The sequence below is a fragment of the Urocampus carinirostris genome, chromosome 8 (assembly GCF_059441175.1).
Source record: "Urocampus carinirostris isolate Australia breed hairy pipefish chromosome 8, RoL_Ucar_1.0, whole genome shotgun sequence".
NCBI classification, from domain to species: Eukaryota; Metazoa; Chordata; class Actinopteri; order Syngnathiformes; family Syngnathidae; genus Urocampus; species Urocampus carinirostris.
This window is the reverse complement of record NC_142356.1, coordinates 11,618,119-11,645,936: the sequence shown is the minus strand read 5'-3', so window position 1 is coordinate 11,645,936 and position 27,818 is coordinate 11,618,119. Positions and strand designations below refer to the sequence as shown.

General features: G+C 40.9%; 1 protein-coding gene across 5 annotated transcripts in view; it reads right to left on the bottom strand.

The window, feature by feature from the left end:
* Positions 1-27,818, bottom strand: part of sh3pxd2aa (SH3 and PX domains 2Aa) — a 105,613-nt gene that overhangs the window by 27,290 nt on the left and 50,505 nt on the right. The window contains exons 1-3 of one of the 5 annotated variants that reach the window (XM_088341616.1): positions 15,193-15,530; positions 14,992-15,017; positions 7,435-7,479 (exon numbers count right to left, since the gene is read on the bottom strand). In XM_088341616.1, the coding sequence (XP_088197742.1) occupies positions 7,435-7,474 (40 nt within the window). In that variant the 5' untranslated portion in view covers positions 7,475-7,479; positions 14,992-15,017; positions 15,193-15,530. Of the gene's footprint in view, positions 1-7,434; positions 7,480-14,991; positions 15,531-27,818 lie in introns of those variants that run through there. The other 4 variants (XM_088341613.1, XM_088341617.1, XM_088341614.1 and 1 more) reach the window with 4 other exon arrangements.

The window sequence follows — 27,818 nt, the reverse complement described above, 5'->3', positions numbered from 1 at the left end:
GTCAAATATTTACAAATACAGAATAGTAAAAAATGTTTTCTCTATGCCGTAGTGCAACCCAACGTGTATTTCACATTCATCTTTTTCGGCCAATTGCAGGCTTTGTTTCGCCCCTTTAGCCTATGCGAGCCTGTAAATGATAAAAGGTATCCCCCCCCTTTACCTCCGAATAACTTTAGCCAATAGTGACTGATTCAAACGATGATTGACACATTGGTTAGGAAATGAAACGCCGGTATATAAATCCCAGCATACACGGCGGACAACTTCGCCTTCGGGGGAAAATCTAGTCGGCGGCTGCTTGCCTTAGTTGCAAGACTTTGCAACTTAATATTGATCCATATATAAGGCGCACTGTATTATAAGGCTCATGGTCAGCTTTTGAAAAAAATAAAGGCTTTTAGGTGTGCCCTATAGTGCGGGAAATACGGTACATTAATATCAAAACATTCTATGGCAGGTTGAGCGGCATTACGTAGGAATTCATTTTGTCTTATCTTATAGGGCAGGTGTGTCAAACACACGGCCCGCAAGACAAGGTTGAGAGAAGCGCAAGAGAAAAATTAGCTCTGTCACATCAAACAATGACCTGCAGTTTCAAATATGACCACTGGGTGTTGCCAAACGCAGGCACCACTCAGAAAGCAAACCACCTTGTGTAGCTTTATTTAATGACTATAATTCATCAACAAGGGAACAGCATTTTTGTTCCTAAAATAAAAGTCATGGATGAGCTGTTTAAGGAAATATGTGTGTTGCTCGGATGTCTCGTTTTACCACAGCGTGTCCTATTAAACTACACATTTTATCCCCCAGTGATTGGAAATGATCAGTTAGCACGGTCCAAAGCGTTTTGTAGACATGATGGCTTTTAGAGAAACTTGAAAATATGTGTGCATACATTTTGTAGGTTCCTAAAGATGTTTACGCATTTGCAGAGCTCAGACCGCAACGTCATTGACGCACAGGCAGACATAAGCAGAAAAGGGGCGGGGTGACTGTTTTAGCAATCACAATGCAGAACACAATGTACGATGAAAATCTACGAAGTAGCAAAACAGCAATGAGTAAACCACGCTACAGCAAGGGATTACTGTAATCCTTATATAATCGAACTCCTCACCTCTGAATCATAATCATAATTTAATTGTGAGCCTTTAAAAGACCTCCAGCCTTACAGCTAAGGCCAGGGTTGGGGAGGGTTACTTTAACTGGATTACTTTAAATTACTTTTGGATTACTCCAATACCAAATATGCTAATAAAAGACAAAAGAAACTAAATATGAATAAGAAGGGGGACCGGAGAGTGTGTTCCAACTACAGGGGAATCACACTTCTCAGCCTCCCTGGTAAGGTCTATTCAGGGGTACTGGAGAGGAGGGTCCGCCAGGAAGTCGAATCTCGGATTCAGGAGGAACAGTGTGGTTTTCGTCCTGGCCGTGAAACACTGGACCAGCTCTATACACTCTTCAGGGTCTTTGAGGGTGCATGGGAGTTTGCCTGTCTGGTCTACATGTGTTTTGTGGACTTGGAGAAGGCATTCGACCGTGTTCCTCGGGAGGCCCTGTGGGGGGTGCTTCGGGAGTATGGGGTACCGCACAGTCTTATCCGGGCTGTGCGGTCCCTGTATGCCCGGTGCCAGAGTCTGGTCCGCATTGCCGGCAGTAAGTCGGATTCGTTCCCGGTGAGGGTTGGGCTCCGCCAGGGCTGCCCTTTGTCACCGATTCTGTTCATAACTTTTATGGACAGAATTTCTAGGCGCAGCCTTGGCGGGGATGGAGTCCGGTTTGGGGGCCTCAGCATTGCGTCACTGCTTTTTGCAGATGACGTGGTGCTGTTGGCTTCCTCAGGCCGTGATCTTCAGCTCTCGCTGGAGCGATTCGCAGCCGAGTGTGAAGCAGCCGAGATGGGGATCAGCACCTCCAAGTCCGAGGCCATGGTTCTCAGTCGGAAAAGGGTGGTATGCTCCCTCCGGGTCGGGGAGGAGGTCTTGCCCCAAGTGGAGGAGTTCAAGTATCTTGGGGTCTTGTTCACGAGTGAGGGTAGGATGGAACGGGAGATCGACAGACGGGTCGGTGCAGCGTCTGCCGTCATTCGGACCCTGTACCGGTCCGTCGTGGTGAAGAGGGAGCTGAGCCGAAAGGCAAAACTCTCGATCTACCCGTCGATCTACGTTCCTACCCTCACCTATGGTCATGAACTTTGGGTCATGACCGAAAGAACTCGATCCCGGATTCCTCCGCAGGGTGGCTGGGTTCTCCCTTAGAGATAAGGTGAGAAGCTCAGTCATCCGGGAGGGACTCGGTGTAGAGCCACTGCTCCTCCGCGTTGAGAGGAGCCAGTTGAGGTGGCTCGGGCATCTAATAAGGATGCCTCCTGGACGCCTCCCTCGGGAGGTGTTCCGGGCATGTCCCACCGGCAGGAGGCCCCGGGGGCGGCCCAGGACACGTTGGAGAGACTATGTCTCTCGGCTGGCTTGGGAACGCCTCGGGGTCCCGTCGGATGAGCTGGAGGAGGTGGCTGGGGATAGGGACGTCTGGGCTTCCCTTTTAACGCTGCTGCCCCCGCGACCCGACCTCGGATAAGCGGAAGACAATGGATGGATGGATGGATATGAATAAAATTACTACATTTTGTGCAGGCTTGGGGAGTAACGGAATACATGGAACGTCAAAAATGATATTGGCAAGCTGTTTGGATTTATTTTCATTTTATTTCTGTCGCATTCTATGTTAGTTTTGCCGGAGATCAAAGCCAGGAGAGAAAGCTTACTACGTGTTGTGAGTCATCATTTTATTCATATTTAGTTTCTTTTGGCTTTTATTAGAATATATTGGAGTAATCCAAAATAATTGAAAGTAATCCAGTTAAAGTAACTCTACCCAACCCTGGCTAAGGCACACTTTTAACAACATTAATATAAAAGTCTGGCCGTCGTGAGAATATTTTTCTACAGTGGGCCCCTAAGCTAAAATGAATTTGGCACCATTGATGTATGCAAAAATAATTTGTTCTTTGTCAGGGGTTGGGTAGGGTTACTTTAACTTGATTACTTTCAATTACTTTTGGATTACTCCAATACCAAATATGCTAATAAAAGACAAAAGAAACTAAATATGAATAAAATGATGACTCACAACACGTGGTAAGCATTCTCTCCTGGCTTTGATCTCTTTGATCTCCGGCAAAACTAACATAAAATGCGACAGAAACAAAATGAGAATAAATCCAAACAGCTTGCCAACATCATTTTTGCCGTTCCATGTATTCCGTTACTCCCCAAGCCTGCACAAAATTGAGTCATTTTATTCATATTTAGTTTCTTTTGTCTTTTATTAGCATATTAGGTATTGGAGTAATCCAAAAGTAATTGATCTGCATTTTTTTTTTAATATATATAGCGCTTTTCAAGTCAATGACTTCCCAAAGCGCTTTACAATGTGCTCCACATTTCCCAATAGCGGCCATGCAGCCATGTAAGGCGCTAACCTGCTTATTGGGGGTATTGGGGGTTCAGTGTCTTACCCAAGGCCACTTCGACATGCAACACGGACGAGCCGGGATTCGAACTGGGATCCCAAAACGAGCACTCTACCTCCTGAGCTACTGCCGCCCCATTGAAAGTAATCAAGTTAAAGTAACCCTACCCAACCCTGTTCTTTGTGAGAAAGGTTTGTACAGATAAACTTAAATAAATGTGCGGTAATTCTATTTGACAAAGTTTTTTGATATTAGAATAGAATGGAATAGAATAGAATAGGGGCAGCACGGCGGCGCAGTGGTTAGCGCGTGTGCGGCATAGTTCTGAGGTCGTGGGAACCTCCTGAGTGGGTTCAAATCCAGCTACTGGACTTACTGTGCGGAGTTTGTATGTTCTCCCCGTGCTTGCGTGGGTTTCCTCCGGGCACTCCGGTTTCCTCCCACATTCCAAAGACATGCATTTCAGGTGGATTGGCCGGTCCAAATTGTCCCTAGGTGTGAATGAGCGAGTGAGTTGTCTGTCCCCGTGTGCCCTGCGATTGGCTGGCAACCAGTCCAGGGTGTCCCCTGCCCATGCCCGATGATTGCTGGGATGGGCTCCCCGCGACCCTACTGAGGATAAGCGGTGCAGCTGATGAGATGAGATGAGATGAGATGAGATGAGATGAGATGAGAATAGAATAGAATAGAATAGAATAGAATAGAATCTTCTTTTTCTTCTAAATAAATGTGCGGTAATACTATTTAACAAAGTTTTTTGATATTAGAAAAATCTGTCATGATCTTTTCAGTTTTTACAAAACGTACTTCTCCCTCATCTTCTAGTGCAGACGACCTAACGGTATACACGAGAGGGGGGTGGGGAGTTTGGAGCGAAGTCAAGCATAGGCATGAATAATTTGACCAGATGGGTGAAAGAAGAAGCTGATGACAGCGCATGTAAATGGGATGTCTGGAGAAGGCTGAAGCGTGAAGGAGAAAAAAATACAAAAACAAAATGTGGGATGTCGACGACAGAGCACACTCATGTTACCACAGTTGAGCATGCATACAGCAGACAGTACGTTCACATGCGTACATTAGTAGAGTTACCACTACATCTATCACTAGGAGCAGGGTTGGGAAGGGTTACTTTACCTGGATTACTTTCAATTACTTTTGGATTACTCCAATACCAAATATGCTAATAAAAGACAAAAGAAACTAAATGTGAATAAAATGACTAAATTTTGTGCCGGCTTGGGAAGTAACGGAACACATGGAACGGCAAGAATGATGTTGGCAAGCTGTTTGGATTTATTTTCATTTTGTTTCTGTCGCATCTTATGTTAGTTTTGCCGGAGATCAAAGAGATCAAAGCCAGGAGAGAAAGCTTACCACGTGTTGTGAGTCATAATTGTATTCTGATATTACAGGGATATATTGAACTTTAGAAAAGTAAAATAGATTGTTGTATATATGTTTACTAATAAATTTGCAAAATAATCATCTGTTTACCATTTATTATGCTTCTTATTTTACTAGAATTTTCATTTTATATATGTCGTATTTTATGTTAGTTTTTGCCGGAGATCAAAGCCAGGAGAGAAAGCTTACCTCGTGTTGTAAGTCATCATTTTATTCATATTTAGTTTCTTTTGTCTTTTATTAGCATATTTGGTATTGGAGTAATCCAAAAGTAATTAAAAGTAATCAAGTTAAAGTAACCCTACCCAACCCTGCATTTTATGTTAGTTTTGCCGGAGATCAAAGAGATCAAAGCCAGGAGAGAAAGCTTACCACGTGTTGTGAGTCATCATTTTATTCATATTTAGTTTCTTTTGTATTTTATTAGCATATTTCGTATTGGAGTAATCCAAAAGTAATTGAAAGTAATCCAGTTAAAGTAACCCTACCCAACCCTGACTAGGAGTATGTTGCAATTATATTTTGTGAGTATTTCCATTTTCAAGTTATTGGGTCGTGTTATTTTGGCCTATGATAATGTATCAACACAAGGTGGCGATAGGCAGCTTAATGTTTTTCTGACATGTATCTATTTTAAAATAATAATCCTGAGCTTCTAGTTGCTGCATTGTTAACTTTAAATCATCATTGCCAGTATTATTTCACTTTCTGGGCAATTTCTGAACAACAGTGTAAAAAAAGGCAGCTCCAATTTCATGCAACTATAACACCAATCTACAGTATGTCACAAAACACCCTTCACATTTCTGCAGAGATGTTATCATAATGTTTAATTGAACAACACTGAAGAAACATCACTTTGGTACAAGGAAAGGTAGTCTGTGTAAAGCTTATATAGCAGAGTAAATGTATTTGTAACCCTCAAAAAACTCAAAATATATCCATTAGTAGCTAAACCCGGTAACAAAAGTGAGTACACCCTTAAGTAAAAGTTCCTGAAGTTCAATATTCTTTGTGTGCTGCAATGATTTTGCAGAACCACTTGAATACTCCTGCCCATGGATTTCACCTTAGAAATTGACACTTAAATGCTCTTCCACTCCTCCATGACAACCTGACTAAGCTGGGAGATATTCAAGATCTTGTGCTTCTCCCCCTTCTGCTTGAGAATGCCCCAAAGATTTTCTATTTGGTTGAGATTTGGGGACATGCTTGGACAGTCCTTCCCCTTTATCCCTTTAGAAAATTCTTGGTGAATCCTTGGAGGGGATCATGCTCTGCTCCAGTATTTCACAGTTTCCCCTTAAGTAAATGCAACCCCAATTCCAGTTGCACTCATGTAGCCCCAAACCATGACATCCCCTACACCATGCTTGACATTAGGCACAATACAAACATGCTTCTACTCCTCACTTGGTTGCCACCACACATGTCTCACACCATAGACATGAGCCCAATAAAATAGTCTTTGTTTCATCAGATCAGAAGATATCTTTACAGTAAGCCATGGCCTTTGTTTACATCCTTATTTTCACTGTGTCAAAGCGTTGGTTCTTCAGTGATGTTCCATTAATATTATGAGGAAATGTCTGCAGAAATGTGAGGGGTGTACTCCCTTTAGGTATGTCGGTATGGTTTAATCACTTTCAAAAGGAGTCATATACAACCAAATTGGGCAGGTTCCGGGTGAGTTTGCATGAATTCATAATACCGTAAATTCCGGACTATAAGCCGCTACTTCCCCCCCTAACTTTAAACCCTGCGGCTTATTCAGTGATAAGGCCAATTTATGTAATTTTTCTAACGGCTGCCAGCGGCGCTCGAGTGTTGCTACCATTAACTGCCCTGTCAAAGCTATATTATTATTATTAAAGCTTTGAAAACTCTCTCGGTGTACCGTCTTTCTTTGTAAATATGTGTAACCCATGTATAATATGTATTTGCAACTGTATAATTTTGTAATGTATTTATTTGTATTTATTTTAGACACTTATTCTGGCGGAACAAACGCGGGGTGCCGAGTTTAAGTCGGGACCGCTAAAGGTGAGGGACAGACAAGGAAAGAAGAGGGGGTAAAAAGTTGATTAAAGAAAAAGGAGTTGCGTGAGTAAATGTGTTCATCTGATATATTTTTCCCACCCTTACCTTTGGAAATATACACTTTTTCCCTTGGATTACTTTCAACGGGACCCGGACTCTGCAGGTCTGCATCAAACCTTAAGTACCGGTATCGTTTTCCGTTCATTTTGCCGGCTGTGATTTTTGAACTGGACTTTAATGACGGACTTTTAGTTTCAATCGCGGGACTTGAAGTCGGGTTTGGGTTAATTTTGTGTTCGTGTTACATGTTTAAATGTGGGCGCATGCGGCTTATATACAGGTGAGGCTTGTGTATGTACAAAATCGGTTTCCCTCTTAAAATGTGGTGGGTGCGGCTTATAATCGGGTGCGCTCTATAGTCCGGAATTTACGGTAATAACAAGGGGAGCTGAATGCTTAATTGTTTCATGCAAATGTACTGATTTGACAAAGACACACAAAGCTACCTGACGCCTCTTTCCTTGGGCCGTCTGTAATGCCGTACATCCATACTGCAGATGTAAAAGAGAACGGAAAAAAGCAGAGAACGATTATTCAGCCTGACAGAGGGATGATGACAGTAAAATGGTAGAGCACAAGTTAAGCATACTGGTACTAATACAACAGAAATGCTCCCTTTAGCCATATACCAGTCCAAATCAAGATTGTATAGAAAATGAACATGGTGAGAGAAAGCATCTCCGTTCTCATCACTCAGGCTCTATCTACATTTCCAAAATCTTTTATAACAAATTTGATTCATCATACAATTTATTCCGTCCCTCTGCTCGGACGTCAAGCTGAAATGCGTGTCACACACTTGTTAAGTTTTTACCATTAATTCTAATTTAATAAATTCTAAATGATGAATTCACTGCCATTTTTTCAACTCATCCATAAACCTGACATACAGGAATTTGATATTGGTATAAAAGAGAAGAAAAGAGGATTATTTCACAAAAGATATGAGGTAGAAATTGATGGTTATCACATAATCTACATACAGAAAAACCGAGTGAGGCGGCCATATTGGTTGGGTGCAATGTTCCCTGTAATTTTCCTTACGGGTCTGAGCGTTCACACAAAGTCGGTGAGCAACGCTTGAAACAACAGTGAGCCACCATAATCCCAAGTGTGGCAAGATAATTAATTATCAAACATGTCCAAAATTTGACGTCAAGTTACATTTTGCTGAGTTTCCGGCAATACAAAATTATTTTTCTCTTTTGAATGAATTGACTCATGTATTATTGCAAAGGTTGTATGGCCTACAAACGTCATTTGCTCTTACAATTCTTTCACAAGATATCCATTTCTTTTTATTTCCTGATATATTTTGTCGCATAATATTAACATTTTTGGGGGCTTATTTAGTCGGTTGTAAGATACAGAACTGTACATAATCACATTTTTTAGTGGAAGTATAATGTTGGCAACAAGATTCACTTGATATAATTAGAAATTATTTGAATGCAACACAAACTTTTTCTTCTTTTTTCCGTGTTTTTTTCTACTTTTTTGTTACTTTTTTCTTTTTGTTCTCTGTTTACTTTTTTCCTATATTTCTTTCTTTTCTTTTTTTCTGGCTTTTTTTCTAAAATTTTCCTTCTTTTTTTTCTCTTCCTTTTGTTTCTTTTTTTTTCCTCAGCTTTTCACTACTTTTTCATTTTGGTATTTTTTTCTTCTTTGTTCTATTCCCAGCTTCCTTTAAGTCATGTTGTGCATAATTGTACATAATATTTGGTCATGTTGGGATTAAAGAAGCAAAAACAACCCGAAGAGCCGTTTAGGACCCGAAAGAGCCGGTTCCTTTTATTGAACCGAGCCAAAGAAGCCGGTTCTCTACTAACTTTACTCAACTTCGTTCTACTTCGACTCGACTTCAAAATACGGCATTTAGGAGACAACGTCAGGGGAACCTGTGTATTTTTACCTTCATGCACTGTAACTTTGACCTAAGTCGCTTCTTAATTAGTAATTTTGAGCCCTCATTTTTGTGCGCTGGCTAGATTTTCTTGTGCGCTGAGAATGTGCGAGCAGTGCGCAATTGCGCACGCGCGCAGCTTAGAGGGAACACTGGTTGGGTGTAAGCTTACCTTCTAAATATGGAGATCAAAGCTCTAGCTTGGCTGTTGTTAAATGTTCCGGGCTAAGCCATGAAAACAAATTTTCACTGATGTACTTAGAAAGACCCATACGCGCTCTAGAAAAGCTTGTGGTGGCGGGGTTAGGGTTCAAATAAGGCAATATCTAGGACTCATTTCAGCCGACGATTAGAGCACTATGATCGGTGGGGCAATTTTGCGGGGTCGCATTGCCCGGATTCGGGGCTTATCTGTGCCCTCCACTCACCTGATAAGGGTGTACCATTTTGGCCATGCTTTCAGGGATACTCAGGGCCTTCTTTGGGACTCATTTCGTCCGGGATACGAATAATATTTTCGAATAGGGTTTATGGTGCATGCTCATTAACTCCAAAGGCCACATTGTAAGTGAGGTTCTCTAGCCTCCACTTGCGAGGTAACATTAATTAGAAATGAAAGGTAAAGTCACAAAAATCAACATCCAACACTCTTTCATTTAAACAGCTTAAACAACGTAAACGGTTCCGTGTTTGTATTTGTTGTGAATGTAATCGAACGGTAATGCACACCGTATACAAATCACTTTTGAGCAGGTAGCATGTTTATTTTGCCTTTTTCTGTTCAAATCGCTCGTATTGAAACTGTTACTATAAAGCTTATTTCAGCATAATAAGAGTGCATAATACCAGCTCAGTAGCCTAGATGGTAAGGCGCCCGCTTTGAGACTGGGAGGTCGGTGGTTCGCGCCCCGGCCGAGTCATTCCTAAGACTTAAAAAGTGGTCGGCGGCGCCCTCTGTTGGCTGCGGCTGCATCGGCTCGCTACAACGGGTCAGGTGCAATCGACATTTCGTTCTGTGTACATTGTTACACAGAATGACAATACAAGGAAATTATTATTATTATTATTATTATTAATAGTTCTCAAAAGTGATTTATATACGGTGTGCATTACCATTCGATTACATTCACAACAAATACAGAGACGGAATGCTTTAACTTGTATTACATTCCCAACAAATGCAAGACGAAGTGGTTTTGGTTATGTGTTCACCATTACATTCCCGAAAAGTGATATAAAAGTGAGATAAAACAAGGTAAAAGTGGTTACAGTTGCAAATCTCGGCAGGGATGCATTTCTCGGCATAACACCTGCCGAGGCTTGAACCAGCAACCTGGGGGTGTATGTAACGGGTGTAATAATAACTTTTGTTTTATTGAAATTCCTGCTGAAATATGTGTATAGTTTTGGGTAAATGTCCTGCAATGCTGAGTCCAACAGTGCCATCTGCTGGTATGGGGTGGGGTCTGGTTTTGGCTTCTAACATGTGACCAGGAGGCGGGGTTTGTTGTTAGTCTTACCAGAGAGAACTACAAAGGTAAGACATATCTTTTGGTGCTCCACAAAAGAAGTTAATTTTAAACATTATAACCCCAGCTGACAAATCTCTCACCATGCATAGTAATGTGATTGATATTGTCAAGCTGTTTAGGTTTATTTTCGTTTTGTTTGTTTTACTAAATATTAATTCCCCTTGTAGAGATCAAAGAGATCAGACCCAGCAGAAAAAGCTAATGTTGTGACTCATCCATTTGCAGGTAAATTGTACCCATTTTTATACTCATTATTGTTTTTATTCCTATTTTCTCATATACATTAAAAAAGGATGATGTTGGTTAAAATTCAGACTAAAGAAAAACATGTTGAATTCATTGTAAACGTTAAAAATCCACTATACGATCTCTTGTTAAAAGTATCTTGTTAAAATGTAAAGATGTAAAAATGTATTGTGATATTCTAAAATGTATTTTCTGTAAAGTGAAAAGAAAGCTCTTTGATTGCTTTGTTGTTAGTCTTACCAGAGAGAACTACAAAGAGGCCACCGAGCTGGTCCAGAAGACTTGAGGGAGTGATTTATTTTTTGTGTGTAGGGTTAGTTGGATCTGTATTTTTGGGTGAGCATTCCTGGATACATGGATGGATGGATGGATGGATGGATGGATGGATGGATGGATGGATGGATGGATGGATGGATGAGCCGGCGGGTTGACAGACGAACAATGAGAGACAAAGAGAGAACAACAGGGCAAGAGCATTTGATATGGGATTACAGCCTGAAAGGTTTATTCTTATTTTGAGACAAAGTTAAGTTTGTCAAGCTACTAAAGTGAAAACACCTTTATTGCTCACTCTGTCATAGTGCAATTATTCACAGTGACGATTGACAATAGGCTCTATGCACCAAACCAGCAGCCAAAAACGTTTGACAAAATTGAATACTGCCCCTTCAACCAAAGTTATCAAAAATAACATGTGAATAGTAGCAAACCCAGTTGGTTTGTTTTATTCGTCTTGCTCATCATTTATGGATTTCATACAAATTGTTAGATTTTGCAGGTGAACCTAAAAAAAGGGAAGGAGAAATTAAGGCAGAGGAGCTAAAATAATAAGTATGGTACAGTATTTACTGTTTAATAACAAAACCAGGAACAAAGTAACACACAAACAATGGTCACAAAACAATGTCCAAACAAAATCCAACCTGAAAATGTCCAAACCAAAATGGAAAATGCAATGAACAAAGTTACAAGTGGGCAATCAACTACTAACCGAATTCCCTAAAAGGAAACCAGAAACAAATACAAACAAACTTTGCATGGTGGGTGGAAATGCAATTAACAAAGTAGCAAACACGTGGACACTACTCAATTTTTGTAATCTATTTATTGTTATTTATTTTAGACACTTATTCCGATATGTTTTGCACGTGTGAACGAAAAATGAGGGGCGGAACAAACGCGGGGTGCAGAGTTTAAGTGGGGACTGCTAAAGGTGAGGGACAGACAAGGAAACTTTTTTCACTTTTTTCCTTGGATTACTTTAAACGGGACCCAGACTCTGCAGGTCTGCATCAAACCTTAAGTACCGGTATCATTTTCCGTTCATTTTGCCGGCTGTGATTTTTGGACTGTGGACTTTAATGAAGGACATTTAGTTTCAATCGCGGGACTTGAAGTCAGGTTTGGGTTAATTTTGTGTTTGTGTTACATGTTTAAATGTGGGCGCATGCGGCTTATATACAGGTGCCGCTTATGTATGTACAAAATCGGTTTACCTCTTAAAATGTGGTGGGTGCGGCTTATAATCAGGTGCGCTCTATAGTCCGGAATTTACGGTAGTGATGAATCAGTCATACAGTGAATGCATGAACAAAAAAAGGTTTAATGTCCGACTACATGCTTGTGGCCTGGCTCAATCAGAATTCCTTAATAAAAATAACAATAATAATGATGATGATAATAATAAGTAATGGTAAATGGCAAAAGTTCTCCATTTATATAGCGCTTTTCAAGTCACTGAAGACCTCCCAAAGTGCTTTACAATTACCCCTTCACACACACACTCAGCCCAAATCCGATTTGTAATCACTAGACCAGTGTTTTTCAACCAGTGTGCCGGGGCACACTAGAGTGCCGTGAGACCTTGTCTAGCGTGCCACTGGAATTTGCCCGACTTTATCTTTCCAAAAAATCAGGCCATTATTCATTATTTTTGCAATCTTCAGACGAGGAACTGTAATCGTCATCCATATCAGTAGGTGGCAGTAGATATTTATATACTTTTTGTGTACTAATTATCTACTCATGAGGTAACACAGTACATTTAATAACATAATTTATTTAACAAAGCGGTTTAAGATTGCACTGTAAAAAATAAAAACATAAATAAAGCAAATCATTCTTTTTTTATTCTAAGTATTATTTTCTTCTTTTTATATACTTATTATCTGCTTATGAGGTAGTACAGTGAAATATTTGACATTTCTTCATTTTCAGGGTTGGGTAGGGTTACTTTAACATCAAGCCTTTAGTAATTTTAATAAAAGACAAAAGAAACTAAAATTGGGGAGTAATGGAATACATGGAACGGCAAAAATGATGTTAGCAAGCTGTTTGGATTTATGTTCATTTTGTTTCTGTCGCATTTTATGTTAGTTTTGCCGGAGATCAAAGAGATCAAAGCCAGGAGAGAAAGCTTACCACGTGTTGTGAGTCATCATTTGATTCATATTTAGTTTCTTTTGTCTTGTATTAGCATATTTGGTATTGGAGTCATCCAAAAGTAATTGAAAGTAATCAAGTTAACGTAACCTTACCCAACCCTGAACACATACTAAGTCAATTGCTCTTTTTAGTTGCAATACCCCTTAGTAAGTGATAATAAACCGTAAAAACACATGTGGAAGCTATTTATTCACAGTAAGACAGATTATTCAGAAAACAAAGATCATTTGTTTTAGCACATTTGTTTTAGTTACGAAATCCAATTATCTGCAAAGCTCATCCTAAGTAGGGTCACGGGATTGCTAGAGCCCATCCCAGCAATGTTCGGGCTGTGAGCAGGGGACACCCTGAACTGGTTGTTAGCCAGTCGCAGGGCACACAGAGACAGACAAGTCACTCACTCATTCACACCTAGCGACAATTTGGACCACCCAATTAACCTGACATCCATGTTTTTGGAATGTGGAAACCGGAGTACTTGGAGGAAACACACGCAAGCACGCGGAGAACATGCAAACTCCACACAGGAAAGTTCGATCCCATGATCTCAAAACTGTGCCGCACCTGCGCTAACCACTGCGCTGCCGTACTGCCCCTCATTTACCAAACAACCCAAACAATTATTTCAGCATCTTTCTTAGTTCTTTCTCCGCAATCTACGATGACGTTGTGGTCTGCTACCAGTGACCGAGAAAATCCAGATTAGAACCAAAATGGGCAAATGAGATCAGGCTATGTATTTTTCATCTCATTCTCATCTCATTAGCTGCACCGCTTATCCTCAGTAGGGTCGCGGGAGTGCTGGAGCCCATCCCAGCTATCTTCAGGCAGTGGGCAGGGGACACCCTGAACTGGTTGCCAGCCAATCGCAGGGCACACGGGGACAGACAACTCACTCGCTCAGTCACACCTAGGGACAATTTGGACGGGCCAATTCACCTGAAATGCATGTCTTTGGAATGTGGGAGGAAACCGGAGTGCCCGGAGGAAACCCACACAAGCACGGGGAGAACATACAGACTCCGCACAGTAAGTCCGGTAGCTGGATTTGAACCCACGCAGGAGGTTCCCAAGACCTTAGAACTGTACCGCACACGTGCACTGAGATTCGATCTGCAACCTCAGTGGAACTGTTTAAATCTAGGTTTAAAACACTATATTTCACATTGACAATATCTGTGTATAATTTGTTATTGAAACATCCGTTGCTGCCTGGTCATCATGTTGAGGTTTGAGTTTTTCCTTGCCCTCATGTAGGTTTAAGATCAGGGGATGGTGTAATAATAGTCTGCAGTTTGCAATAATCTGTGGTCTATGCAGCCCTTTGAGACCCCTTGTGATAAAGGGCTATAGAAAATAAACATGACTTGACTTGACGATCCTTTTCTCATACATTATTAGTAGGTCGCAAGTTGAGACTGAATCACACCTAGCAATCTGAATTGTCTGGTGCAAGTCAGATAGCGCATACATTGCTACGTGGTCTGCATAGTGGTCTGTCAAATCCACAAATTGACAAAAGTGGATTGCACATGCATTCAAATCCCGTAATGCAATTTTTTTTAATTACCACTCCCAAAAATCAGAGCTTTTCACCTTGCTTTACAGGCTCACCAGTTGGATCATTGCCCGAGCACTGGCTGAGCAGCGAGACAGGTTATAGAAAATAGGTTAAATTTTGTTCAGTTTACCGAGTACCTTCTCCAATTTCTGCCGATACCTTGGTAATAGAATGCCTCTAAAATATTTTAAATAAGCCAGAAAAGTACTAAAACATGATCTGTGCAAATTAAATCAATAATCAGAAACTCAGCTGCAATATGACTAACACAATATGCAAAAAAGGGAAAATAGAAAGGCTAAAACAGGTGACTTACCCGACTTGCGCTTGGAGCCATAATCCCTGGAGAAGCAACACAAAAGTGACATGGTTAGTCACAGGATTTGGTCAACAAAAATACACACCGTCACTACAAGCAGCAAAAGCTGGCCCCTTGAGTTTGCAAACAAATACACAACAAACACTGAAAACTGGCCAGAGGAGGGAGGGATGACTTTCAAGCCTCATCGTAACGTACACAATCAGTCATGTGACCCCTGAGCGGCTCCACCGGCTCCTTTCTATATTCCATCTCCTGCTGTCAAAGACGGCAACCTCTACCCACAGAAACAAGGAGGATCCGTTTAAAACGCCTTGCCTAATGGCTGATAATGGGATTACAGTCTCAAGACTGCCTTTTGCTCTGCTAAGGCTGCATGCTTCTTGCTCCGTCAACGGCACCTATCAGACACTGGCTTCATAATTGAGTCAAGCGATGGAGGAAGTTTATTTTAGAAGCAAAGACCTTGATATCAGTCCATTGACCCTTTCTTTCTAAAGACCCCCTAAAACACAACGGAAAGCCTCAATGTACCCCCAAGGAAGCCATCCCATCCCATTAAAGTAGTTACATTTGTGAGACTGAAGGTGATGGATTAACACAACAAAGGCTATGGTTTCCATAGATTACAAATAGGGAATATTTGTGTTTTTTAGAGAAGCATGTTTTTTTTTTATAAATTATTATGTTTGTCAAAAAAAACAAACTTAAAAATAAGGTTCACACAAACAAAATAAATACATAAATCATACGTACAAATATGCAAAAAAGGCAAAGTCATTTATGTCACAAAGAGCCTTTAATATGTCACAAAAGCAAAGCATATTCATCGCCACATCGTTCTTTTAACAAAAATAAGAAAGCCGCAAGTGATGCAATGCTATTCAAAATTCCGTAACAAAAGTTATTTCCCAATGATTTAGGATCTAGTGTCAGTAGTTTTTTTTTTTTTTTTAAAGGGACAGTGTGTATTATTTAGTGCCTCCTATTTGTGTATATGTATTCTGATATTACAGGGATATATTGAACTTTAGGAAAGTAAAATAGATGTAATTGTTGTATATATGTTTACTAATAAATTTGCAAAATATGCATCTGTTTACTATTTATTATGCTTCTTATTTTACTAGAATTTAAAAAACCTGTTAATGCCAAAGCCTGGCTCATCTCTGAAAAGGGGGGATAGATAGATAGATAGATAGATAGATAGATAGATAGATAGATAGATAGATAGATAGATAGATAGATAGATAGATAGATAGATAGATAGATAGATAGATAGATAGATAGATAGATAGATAGATAGATAGATAGATAGATAGATAGATGGATAGATTCTATTCATCCACATAGGGAAATTCACACTACCAGCAGTATCCTTGTGTTGAAAAATAAAATAATAAAATAAAAGAGATAGAATACAAAAACACCCAATATAACATGTTGATATAGAGTATTTAAATAGTGCGACGGAAAATACACACTGTAATGAAAATAGGGTTATATGCAAATGTAGGTTTAGGGTTTTAATGTGGGCTTTAAATCCCCCGGGTGGAGTTCAAGAGCCTCATGGCATGAGGAAGAAATGATCTCCTCAGTCTGTCCATGGAACAAGACTGTGACAGCAGTCTGCTGAAGCTGCTATTCTTTTTGGAGATGATGCTGTGTAGTGTGTAGAATAAGCTTAACACCAATAACAACAGCAACCAGATGATGAAGTTGCTGTATTGGAATCAGAACAGAAGGCTTCTGCTCCTGTTAACCACAAAAACCAATACTATCTGTTTCATGTGGGGAAGCAAAACCCTATCCTGAAAAATAGTTTGGAGAGGGATCGGAGCCACTAGGCCAAGACACACCACAGAAGTGGTGCCTCGTCGACCTAGGTGAATAAGGTATCCGTGAATGAATCAGTATTGTCACACGCAGGAGGACGCTTTACAACGACAAAAATGGCGACTAGATGATGAAGGTGCTGTATCTGAGTCTGATCAAGAGGCATTTCCTGCTACTGGTAACCATGGAAACCAGAACTGTTTCATGTGGGGGAGCGAACGCCTACGTAAGGAAACGATTTGGAGAGGAACTGGATAGGTACTGGTCCAAGGCACACTACAGGAAGTGGTGCCAGAGAACCCGGGCAAATGGTAAATGGTCTGCATTTATTTAGCACTTCTTAAGTCGCTGATGACCTCCCAGACTGCTTTACAATGTGCTTCACACTTACTCATTCACACACACACTAACACACCGGTAGAGGTGACAGCCATGCGAGGCGCCTACCTGCAGGTGGTCAAGGGATCCATGAACATGAACCGGGAACTTTAATATAAGCATAATTTTCTGTACTGCAGACCCATGGGATATGGCGCCCCCACTCTATAATGTTTTCTCAGCACAATAAGGAATAAGATGTTTTTAGCCCATCCTTACAACCTTTCTCTATTATACAAAATCAACAAAATCAGATTTTGCATGCGCAAAAACATACAAATCTGAAACTTGCGGTCACACTCCAAACAGAAGAGCAGCTTCTGCGACAGACTACTACCACAGTCTTGTTCCACGGACAGACTAAGGAGATAATTTCTTCCTCATGCCATGAGGCTCTTTAACTCCACCCTGGAGAGTAAAAGCCTACATTAAACCCCACCCCTACATTTGCATATTACCCAATTTTTATTAGAGTGTGTATTTTCCGTAGCACTATTTAAATACTCTATAGCAAAACTTTATATTGGGTATTTTTGTATTCTATATCTTTATTTTATTATTTTATTTTTCAACACAAGGATACTGCTGGAAGTGTGAATTTCCCTACGGGGACGAATAAAGTATATATCTATCTATCTATCTATCTACCTACACGCTGAATAAATCTCTATGATGCCTTTTTGCTATTGGTCTTTGTCAGTTACATTGCTCTGGGTGCTTGGCTGGTATTTTTTGGGTGTTCACAGTTTGTTCTGAGAGTTTTCATGATCCGGTGTCTCAACAATGAGCATAGTGTGTTTAATACGATTTAATACGATATATAATGACATCTCCAAACAGGGTCAATTGGTGTAACACTGTGTAAAATGTAGTTGACGCTCTATATATTTCAAACAAAACATTGGGTTTTCTGTGTTGTATGTATGTTTGTATACACCAAAATTGGAAGATGTATTACTATGGCCCTCATTTTATCTCAAAGTCAGATGTACTCATGAAAAGAACCATATCTGGCTCGCGAGTCGTACGTTCCCGACCCCTGCGCTACATCCTTCATCCATCACCCTATGATCTGATGCATCTGTCCACAGCAGAAGAATAGACCCTTTGTCATGACCTCTCCTCCCTTCCTTGTGTGCTAGCAACAAGAAAATCTTTCATTGTCAGAAAAGCGGGGCAAATAGGGATCAGAACAAGACTTCTCGCCTCACCCCATTCATCTCAAACTGGCTTGGACATGTGACATCAAACAGATGGGCAAGGAACAGTAAGCATTCTTGTCTTTGATAAAACGGAAAAGGCCTTGCTGTTCAATAATTCTTGCATTCTTCTATCTATCTATCTATTTATCTACCTTGGTCATATCCCTCAAGAGGGGTGACCGACAGCAAGACACACACATACAATAACAAAGAAAATAAAGGGGAAATAAATAACAAAACAAAAACAAAAAAAAACAAAAACAAAAAAACACAAATTTTTTTGGACCATGGCCAACCCAATTGCCCAAACACCCAAACAAGTTAGGCACCTCGGCACCCAAGTTGGTCATGCTTTTGTCCCTCCAGATGAAACGGGACTCCAGAAAGCGGCCATGTCACTCGGGTCAGGGTGACACAACACATTCTTTTGTTCAACAGCAGGGCCCGACAGCTTTCACTGGTTTACCCCTGCCGCATCATACGGGTGCCCAGCCCATCCTTAAGAACGCGTCCACAATCCCACTATCCTTTCACAACACCTCTCCACTCCTTTCTATCACCAACAAGAGCTCTAGCTTCCATTATATTTAGACCTCTTTCCTGCAGTGCACTCATAACACCATCCATCCACGTCAATCGCGGTCTTCGGGAGACCGAAAGGTCTCGCAAACCCTAATTATAGGGTCATTAAATGTGAGAGGATGTGGAAGTAAAGCGACTGAGTGGAAGAAAGAGGAGATCGGAAGGATGATGACTAAAAGGAAGGTTGATGTGTTAGCCTTGCATTCTTATATGCTGTAAATACCGTACTGCAGAGCGCTCCAGATTCATCTTTCAACAATCCGCACTAAATGTTAAGCCTAAAAAAGGAACTAACTCACGTCCATTTCTTACATGTTAAACACAGCGCCCACTGGGCGCCAACCACACCGGGAATTTAGCGCCGATGCCATTTTCAGCTGTGTCATTTTTCACATCTGCACCGAGTAGTTTACGTCTTAACTCTTAACTCTTCATCGGAAGTTTTTAAATCAAGGCTTAAAACACACTTCTATTCCAAAGCTTATGATTGATGCCCACCTCATAGTCTGTATTGTCCTGTCTTTTTCCAACTGCCTGCCTAGTGGTGACATGAAGGAGAAGGACGATTGGAGATGAGTCAGCGGACCTCTTAGTATTATACAAAATCATACATGGACTTGCTCCCTAATATCTTTCAGATCTGATTTCCCCCTATGTTCCGGTCCGAAGCCTTCGTTCTGAGAATGTCGGTCTTCTGGTGATCCCAAGAACCAAGAAGTGTTCCGCTGACATTGAGGCTAATTTGAGGGAGCTGACGAGCAAACCTAGACACCAGGACAGGGCTAGCTACACCGATATAGTCATTCACGTCGGCTCCAATGATACTAGAATGAGACAATCTGAGATTACAAAGAAAAATATTGCTAGGACCTGTAATCTCGCCAGAAAGATGAGTCGGCATCGAGTAATTGTCTCTGGCCCCTTGCCTGCGAGAGGCAATGATGAGAGGTTTAGCAGACTAGTCTCGCTAAACCGATGGCTGGCAAGTTTTTGCAATCAGAAGGGATTTAGGTTTGTGGATAACTGGCCTGATTTCTGGGGCCGACCTGACCTGCTGAGGAGAGACGGCCTTCACCCTAACTGGGAAGGCGCTCTCACTCTTTCTAAAAATATAGATTACTGTTTAAGCCTTCCATGACAGGATACACTAGTGCAGGCCAGGTCACAGGTGATTAGTGAACCTGTTACCATGGGTGTGGAGTCTGTAACGCTAGAGCTAACTAGCGCTATGCTAGATTCATGCAATTCACATAGTTTTTCTAGTTTAGAGTGTTCTACTGACTGCACCATACACCCTGATCTATACTATTCTATAGCATCTTCTTCTGTGCCTCTTACCTCTGTTTCTCCCTTGTTAGGTGAGGAGGGAGAAGAAATAACATTATTTTCTACCAATAGTCATCCTGCTACTCCACCGGTCAACAATATTCCTGTGGTATGGAATTCGGGCCGCATCTGCCGTCATGCAAGGCACAAGACCCGGGACCGGCAGTCGAATCCTGTGGTGGTTACCACTAAGGTGCAAAACTCGCGAAAGGTTTCAGCTCAGTCCACAGTGCTGAAGCTTGGCCTTCTTAATATTAGATCACTAGCCTCCAAAGCTTTACTTGTTAATGACCTTATTAATGAACACAATCTTAACCTTATTGGCCTTTGTGAGACCTGGTTGAAACCAAATGAGTTTGTAGTGTTAAATGAGGCTTCTCCCCCTAACTTTGTGAGTGCGCACTTGGCACGACCATGCAAAAAAGGTGGAGGTGTTGCTCTTATATCGGAAAATAGGTTGAAATTTACTTCTAATACCCCTACTAGTTTTAAAACGTTTGAAGCACTTGTTATGAGGTCCTTAATGTCAACACCAATTTATGTAGTTGTTGTGTATCGCCCACCTGGACCATACTCAAATTTTTTGGAAGAATTTTCTGATTTGTTATCAGACTTAGTTACGTATGCGGACAATGTTGTAATTATTGGTGATTTTAATGTTCACATAAACTCCCCATCAAATTCACTTGCAATTGCATTTAAGTCACTGATGGATACATTTGGTTTCAATCAAATAGTTGATGTGCCAACTCATAAAGATGGGAACACTCTAGATCTTGTCCTGACCCGTGGCGTAGTAGCCTCAAATGTTACAGTGTTACCGTATCCTAATGCCATCTCTGATCACTATTTTGTTAAATGTGAGGTGTTGTTTAATGTTTACTGTGATAAGGAAAATATAGGCTTTAGCAGTCGCAATATCCGCCCTAAAACGGTGTTAGCCTTAAAAGAATTATTACCTATGGTAACTGCAGCCTTCCCTTCGTACACTGGGTCTGTTGACTCACTTACAAACAACTTCAATACTGCTTTGGTAAATGTTCTTGATTCTGTGGCGCCCCTAAAGTATAAATTCCGACCCAAGAAGACTACACTTTGGTTTACTGAAGAAACTAGGTTACTCAAACAAAGTTGCAGAAAAATTGAACGAAAATGGCGCACTACTAAGCTGGAGGTTTTTCGACTGGCCTGGTGTGACAGTTTGCTGAAATATAAAGTAGCTCTTGCCTCAGCTAAAGCTTCGTATTTTTCTAAGATTATTGTTGAACATAAGAATAATCCAAAAATTTTATTTGACACAGTGGCGAAACTTACCAGACAACAACTTAACCCAAATGGTTGCACTCATTCTGCTAATGACATTATGGAATTTTTTAATAAAAAGATTCAACTAATCAGGAATGAAATTTTAAAAGAACGCTCTGTTTCCTCCTCCTATATCAAAGATGTGGAGGTGCTAGGTATGGACTGTGTCAGCGGTTGTTTAGAAACATTCTCCAGTTTCAATGAATTGTCCCTTGATAATCTAACACAGATGGTCAGTAGGGCCAAACAAACTACGTGCCTGCTTGATCCGTTTCCAGCTTCACTGGTGAAGGATCTGTTTGAGATCTTAGGACCATCAGTTTTAAATATTATTAATATATCGCTATCCTCGGGTATTGTTCCTGTAGCCTTCAAGTCTGCCGTCATTAAACCCACGCTTAAGCGACCTAACCTTGACCCAGAAAGCCTAGGTAATTATAGGCCAGTGTCAAATCTGCCATTTCTTGCGAAATTACTTGAAAAGGTCGTTGCACAGCAGCTAAATGACTTCATGTCAGAAAATAACCTTTTTGAAACTGTCCAGTCAGCATTTAGAGCAAATCATTCTACTGAGACAGCCCTTGCAAAAGTAACCAATGATCTCCTTTTAACAATAGATTCTGGTGCCTCATCAATGTTACTGCTGCTGGATCTCAGCGCTGCTTTTGATACGGTCGACCACAACATATTATTGATTCGTCTAGAACGCATTGGTATCTCAGGAACTGTACTCTCGTGGTTTAGGTCCTACCTGTCAGACAGGATGCAATGTGTTAACTATGGCAATATGACCTCTAAACAATCTAATGTCCCTTGTGGTGTTCCTCAAGGCTCTGTACTTGGCCCCCTTCTTTTTAGTATTTATATGATCCCGCTTGGTGACATTATCCGCAAGTATAATATTAGTTTCCATTGCTATGCAGATGACACTCAACTGTATGTGCCACTGGAAAAAACTGGACATTTAAGTTTTAGAAATCTGGAGGATTGCCTTACTGAGATTCAAAGATGGATGTCAAATAATTTTTTACGCCTTAACCCAGAAAAAACTGAAATGTTGATTATTGGTCCAGCTCACTGTCGTCATTTGTTTTCAAACATTACCCTGAACCTAGACAAATGTAATATCACCCATAGTGACTCGGTCAAAAATCTAGGTGTTATATTTGATCCTAACCTGTCGTTTCAGTTACATGTGAAAAATATTACTAGAATAGCTTTCTACCACCTCCGTAATATTGCGAAGATTCGTTCAATACTGTCCCAATCAGATGCAGAGATTTTAATTCATGCGTTTATTACTTCTCGGCTTGATTACTGTAATGTATTGCTTTCTGGTCTCCCGATGTCTAGCATTAAAAGTTTGCAGCTGGTTCAGAATGCGGCAGCTAGACTTTTGACTAAGACTAAAAAGTTTGAGCATATTACACCTGTATTGGCCAACTTGCACTGGCTCCCAGTCCACTTAAGATGTGACTTTAAGGTTCTCTTATTAACATATAAATGTTTGCATGGGCTTGCACCCTCTTATCTCTCCGATTTGATTTCCCCCTATGTTCCTGCACGGAGTCTGCGCTCGGAAAATGCCGGTCTACTTGTGACTCCGAGAGCCAAGAAGTCTGCGGGCTCGAGAGCGTTCTCCATCCGGGCCCCGGTGTTGTGGAACGCCCTGCCTCTGGAGATAAGATCTGCAACCTCAACGGAAGTTTTTAAATTGAGGCTTAAGACACACTTCTATTCCAAAGCATATGATTGATGCCCACCTTGTATTCTGTTTTGTCCTGTCTTTTTCTGAGGCCTGCCTGGCTGATACGAAGGAGAAGGATGATCTGGGATGGGTCAACGGACCGGGGTCTGACCTGCAGCATGTCAACCCCTGCATTTACCAGCTGGCGTCGTCGTTGATGTCATGCTCTTTCTGGACATTTTCAACATCTTACCTAGTGTTTACTATTCTGTGTACAGTAATGCTAATTGTAATTCACCCTGTTCAATCCTGGAAGGGGGATTACCACATGTGAGGTCCTTTCTCAAGGTTTCTCTTTTCTCCTCACACTGAGGTTTTTGAGTTTTTCCTTGCCCGCATGCTGGTTTGCTGGTTTAAGATGAGGTAATTGTGTAATTTTGTAACTGTAATCCTGTGCAGTCCTTTGAGACATTTTTGTGATTAAGGGCTATATAAATAAATTTGACTTGACTTGACTTGACTTGACTTGGTTCAAGAGCGTTCTTCATCCGGGCACCGGTGCTGTGGAATGCTCTTCCCCCTGAGATCCGTTCTTCAACCTCAGTGGAAATGTTTAAACCTAAGCTAAAAACACACTTCTAATGATGAAGATAAGACCAATTTGTTGAATCGTCTCATACGTGTTCAAAGAATGCAGGAATCAAATGACGTAAGAGGGAGTTCTTTTTTATTGATACACAATTTCAACAAGAAACTCAGCGAATCTCAGATATGCGTGCGTCTTTATAGTTTCAATAGAGCCCGGTTTGGCCCCGTCCCTTTTCACGCTACACCCTTTCACGTGTACATGCCCAGGGTTCTGTCCTTATTTGGAAGTGTTTTTAAGTTTATGTCACCTTGCCCTTTGCCGTTATCTCTTGTCCTCCCTTAAGGAGGATTGTTTATACTAATTCGTCCGCCGAGACCTTCCCGAGATGTAAGCAACATTTCTCCCAACTGTAGGCAAGTCTTTCTACATTTCTTTCTAAATGTATGCAAATCTGTTCTACAAATGCAAGTTTATTTTCTACAGCACTACTCTATAGCATATGAATAACCTATACTTTTCTTGGACAATATTTCTGTATTATTTGTGATTGCAACATGGCTGTGGCGTCCTGGAGTCGGTGAGGCACCTTTTTTGTGAGTGCAGCGCTGCCGAGGACCTGTGGGCAATGGCGGGCTACCTAGGAAAATTCCCTGACATGCCAGCAGGGGAGGTCCCTGACGCACGTACGTGCTTTACGGGGTGAGTCGGTCGAAAAGGTCACAGAACGACTTTGTCAAGGAATGGCTCACTCTCGCCGCCATCAACGACGCCATCTGGACCTCCAGAAACCTGCTGGTAAGGAGGTGCAGGCAAATCCCCCCCGTGGCTGTGCTCCGAATGGCTGCAGATACCATACAATCTGCGAGCGGCAAGCCTAGGTCGCAGCCATAAAGAGAAATCGTCTGCACCCACCCGGAGGAGGGAACCGGAGCTCCACTGTGGGGGTCCCGGCAGCAACGGCCTGGTTATTCGGGTGGTTGTGGAAGGTAGAAGTAAGAAGGGAGAGGACCCATCTGAGCATCCCGGGCAGAGGACTGGAGGATGCTGCTTGGGAGGGTGGGATGGAATCCCACTTGAGAAGATAGAGCTATGCCCTTGCACAATAGTATTGCCCTTTACACATTGGTTAACTGCTGTTAAAAGTGTCGATAAAAATTGTTCAAACCTCATATTGTTATAATATGATATAGTGAAATTGTGAATGTATTTAATTGCTGTTAAAAGTGTCGATAAAAACTCATATTGTTGGGATATGATATAATGAAATTGTGTCAAAAATGTCAGAAAAAATTGTTAAAACAGCATATTGTCAGATATAACGAAATTGTGAATATGCTTAAGTGCTGTTAAAATTGCCGAGAAAAATTGTTCAAACCTCACATTGTTTATTTGCTGTTAATAGTGTCAATAAAATTGTTCAAACCAAACCAAAAAACCTTTGCTGTCTGGTAATCCTGAAAGGGGCATGCCACATGTGCGGTCCCCCTTCTCAAGGTTACTTCATTTTCCTCATGTTGAGGTTTTTGAGTTTTTCCTTGCCCTCATGTTGGTTCCAGATCATGGGATGGTGTAATAATAGTCTGAAAAAAAAGCCTGTGTAATAACCTGTGAAGCCCTTTGAGACTCTTTGTGATTAAGGGCTATACAAATAAAATTGACTTGACCAGCGTTTGACCTGAAGCATGTGAACGCCTGCATGGACCAGCTGGCAGAGATGGGAAGCTGCGTCGTGGCCGTCATAGACTTTCTGGACTAGTTTACAGGCTGGGGGCGTCGCTGCTGTCATGCACTTATCGGACACATTTTCAACATGTTACCTAGTGTTTACTATGTTTATGTACTGTAATGCTAAATGTAATTCACCCTGGTCATCCTGAAAGGGGGATACCACTTGTGAGGTCCCTTCTCAAGGTCTCAAATTTGACTTGACTTGACTGGACTTCAAGATGTCAACGATAGAGATGAAAACATATTTACCACTGCACCGAAATAAAACGTGAATGAGCAAAGAGTCGTGCAAAATGTGAGCCCTATATTTCTAAACGACCGTGCCAGGGTAACCACGCTGTGAATAATGGTGCCATATTGCATCCCATTTCATCGTTCCTCAGGAAACTCAAGCAACCTTACAGCGATGATACAGAGAGAAAATCGTAGCTTTTGTGATGGTTAACTTCCATGTTTACGGATGCATTAATTCAAGTTGAAATATTGTGAGTATGTTGTAAAGATTGAATATATGAAATGCAATTATATGCATTTAAGTAGCGCTTTTCAAGTCAATGAAGACTTACCAAAGCGCTTTACAATGTGCTTCACATTTACCCATTCACACACACTCACACACCAATAGCGCCAAGGCGCCAACCTGCTTATTGGGGGCATTAGGTTCAGTGTCTTAGCCACTTCGACATGTAACACGGAGGAGCCGGGATTCGAACCTGCGATCTCTTGATCCCAAGATGAGCGCTCTACCTCTTGAGCTAATGCCGCCCAGCGCCCTAAGGACTGTAAAAACCCCTGTTTTGCTCCTGTTAAATACTGTTGGCAAATTTATGGACTAATTTATCTCAAAATGTGTTGTAAAAGTTGAGTTGTGGAAAAGAGCAGTTATCCATTATCATCACTGCCGCCACCGGAAAAAAATTAATAATAATAATAATCCACACCGTATTTAAAACCGCAGTTTTTAAAATGTATCAAAAAAGTAGCTGCTTGCAGTCCAAAATTAAGGAATATGTGTGTGATGAATTTTTGGAGTTAAAAATTAAAGACATTTTATCCAAATTAATTTAGATTTTTTAAATGTATGATGAACATAATTTCAATATTTTGGTACTTTTTGTTTTCATAAGTGTCAAAATTCTGATCAAAAACACAAGGAATTAATCTGATGATTTTACAGAATCTCTTTCCCAGAGGCACGCACCAAGGTCAATTGTAGAATTGTTATTCATAGCAGGCAGTGAACGGGTACAATGGATGAAGATCGTGAGTGTTCAACAATTCACCATAATTTGCGAGGAAGATAGATAGGATTATATATATATATATATATATATATATATATATATATATATATATATATATATATATATATATATATATTATATATATATATGCCCAGTGTTTATGTGTATACTGTATACATACTCAGATCCCAGATGAAAACCTCATCACCCCCTTTGCTCGCGGGAGATAAAAATTTATACTAAAACGATGTGGAGATGCTAAACAAACAAAAATGCATTTTTTTAAAAAATTAAGAAAAAAAGGTTTTGTCTCTGAGGACGGTGGTCTGCAAAAAACTGAAGTCGCCTCACTTACTGTGCTAAACTTTTGCAACGTCCATTCAAAGAACTACTTTCTGTCTCTATGTATGTTGAAAACATATTTTGGTGGGACAGCACTACCTTGTTTTTCACCCAAAAATCTATTTACATTTTAAAATACTTTATAAGTCCTAGTTTGTACCTGTGTTTGTACGTGACTTATGGGCTCCAAATTGGCTGAACCAAATTTCATGAAACTTTACACAATTGTACTCTACGCCTCCACCAATGTCTTTAGCTAGATTTTTGTGTCAAATCACCCCCAAATACCCCAAAAAATAGATACATGTCTGCTTTCATGTAGTCTGCTTTCAAAGGGTCTCTACCGCACTCTGGCAACTAGATTGGGTACTGCAGATTCCAACCACAGTCTACTCCAAGCAACTGAATCAAATCTTCTATGGGCCCTGGCCAATGTTCCATCTAATTTTCCTTACGGGTCTGAGCGTTCACACAAAGTCGGTGAGCATGAGCAACGCTTGAAACAACAGTGAGCAACCATAATCCCAAATGTGGCAAGATAATTAATTATCAAACATGTCCAAAACTGGACAGACATCAAGTTACATTTTGCTGAGTTTCCGGCA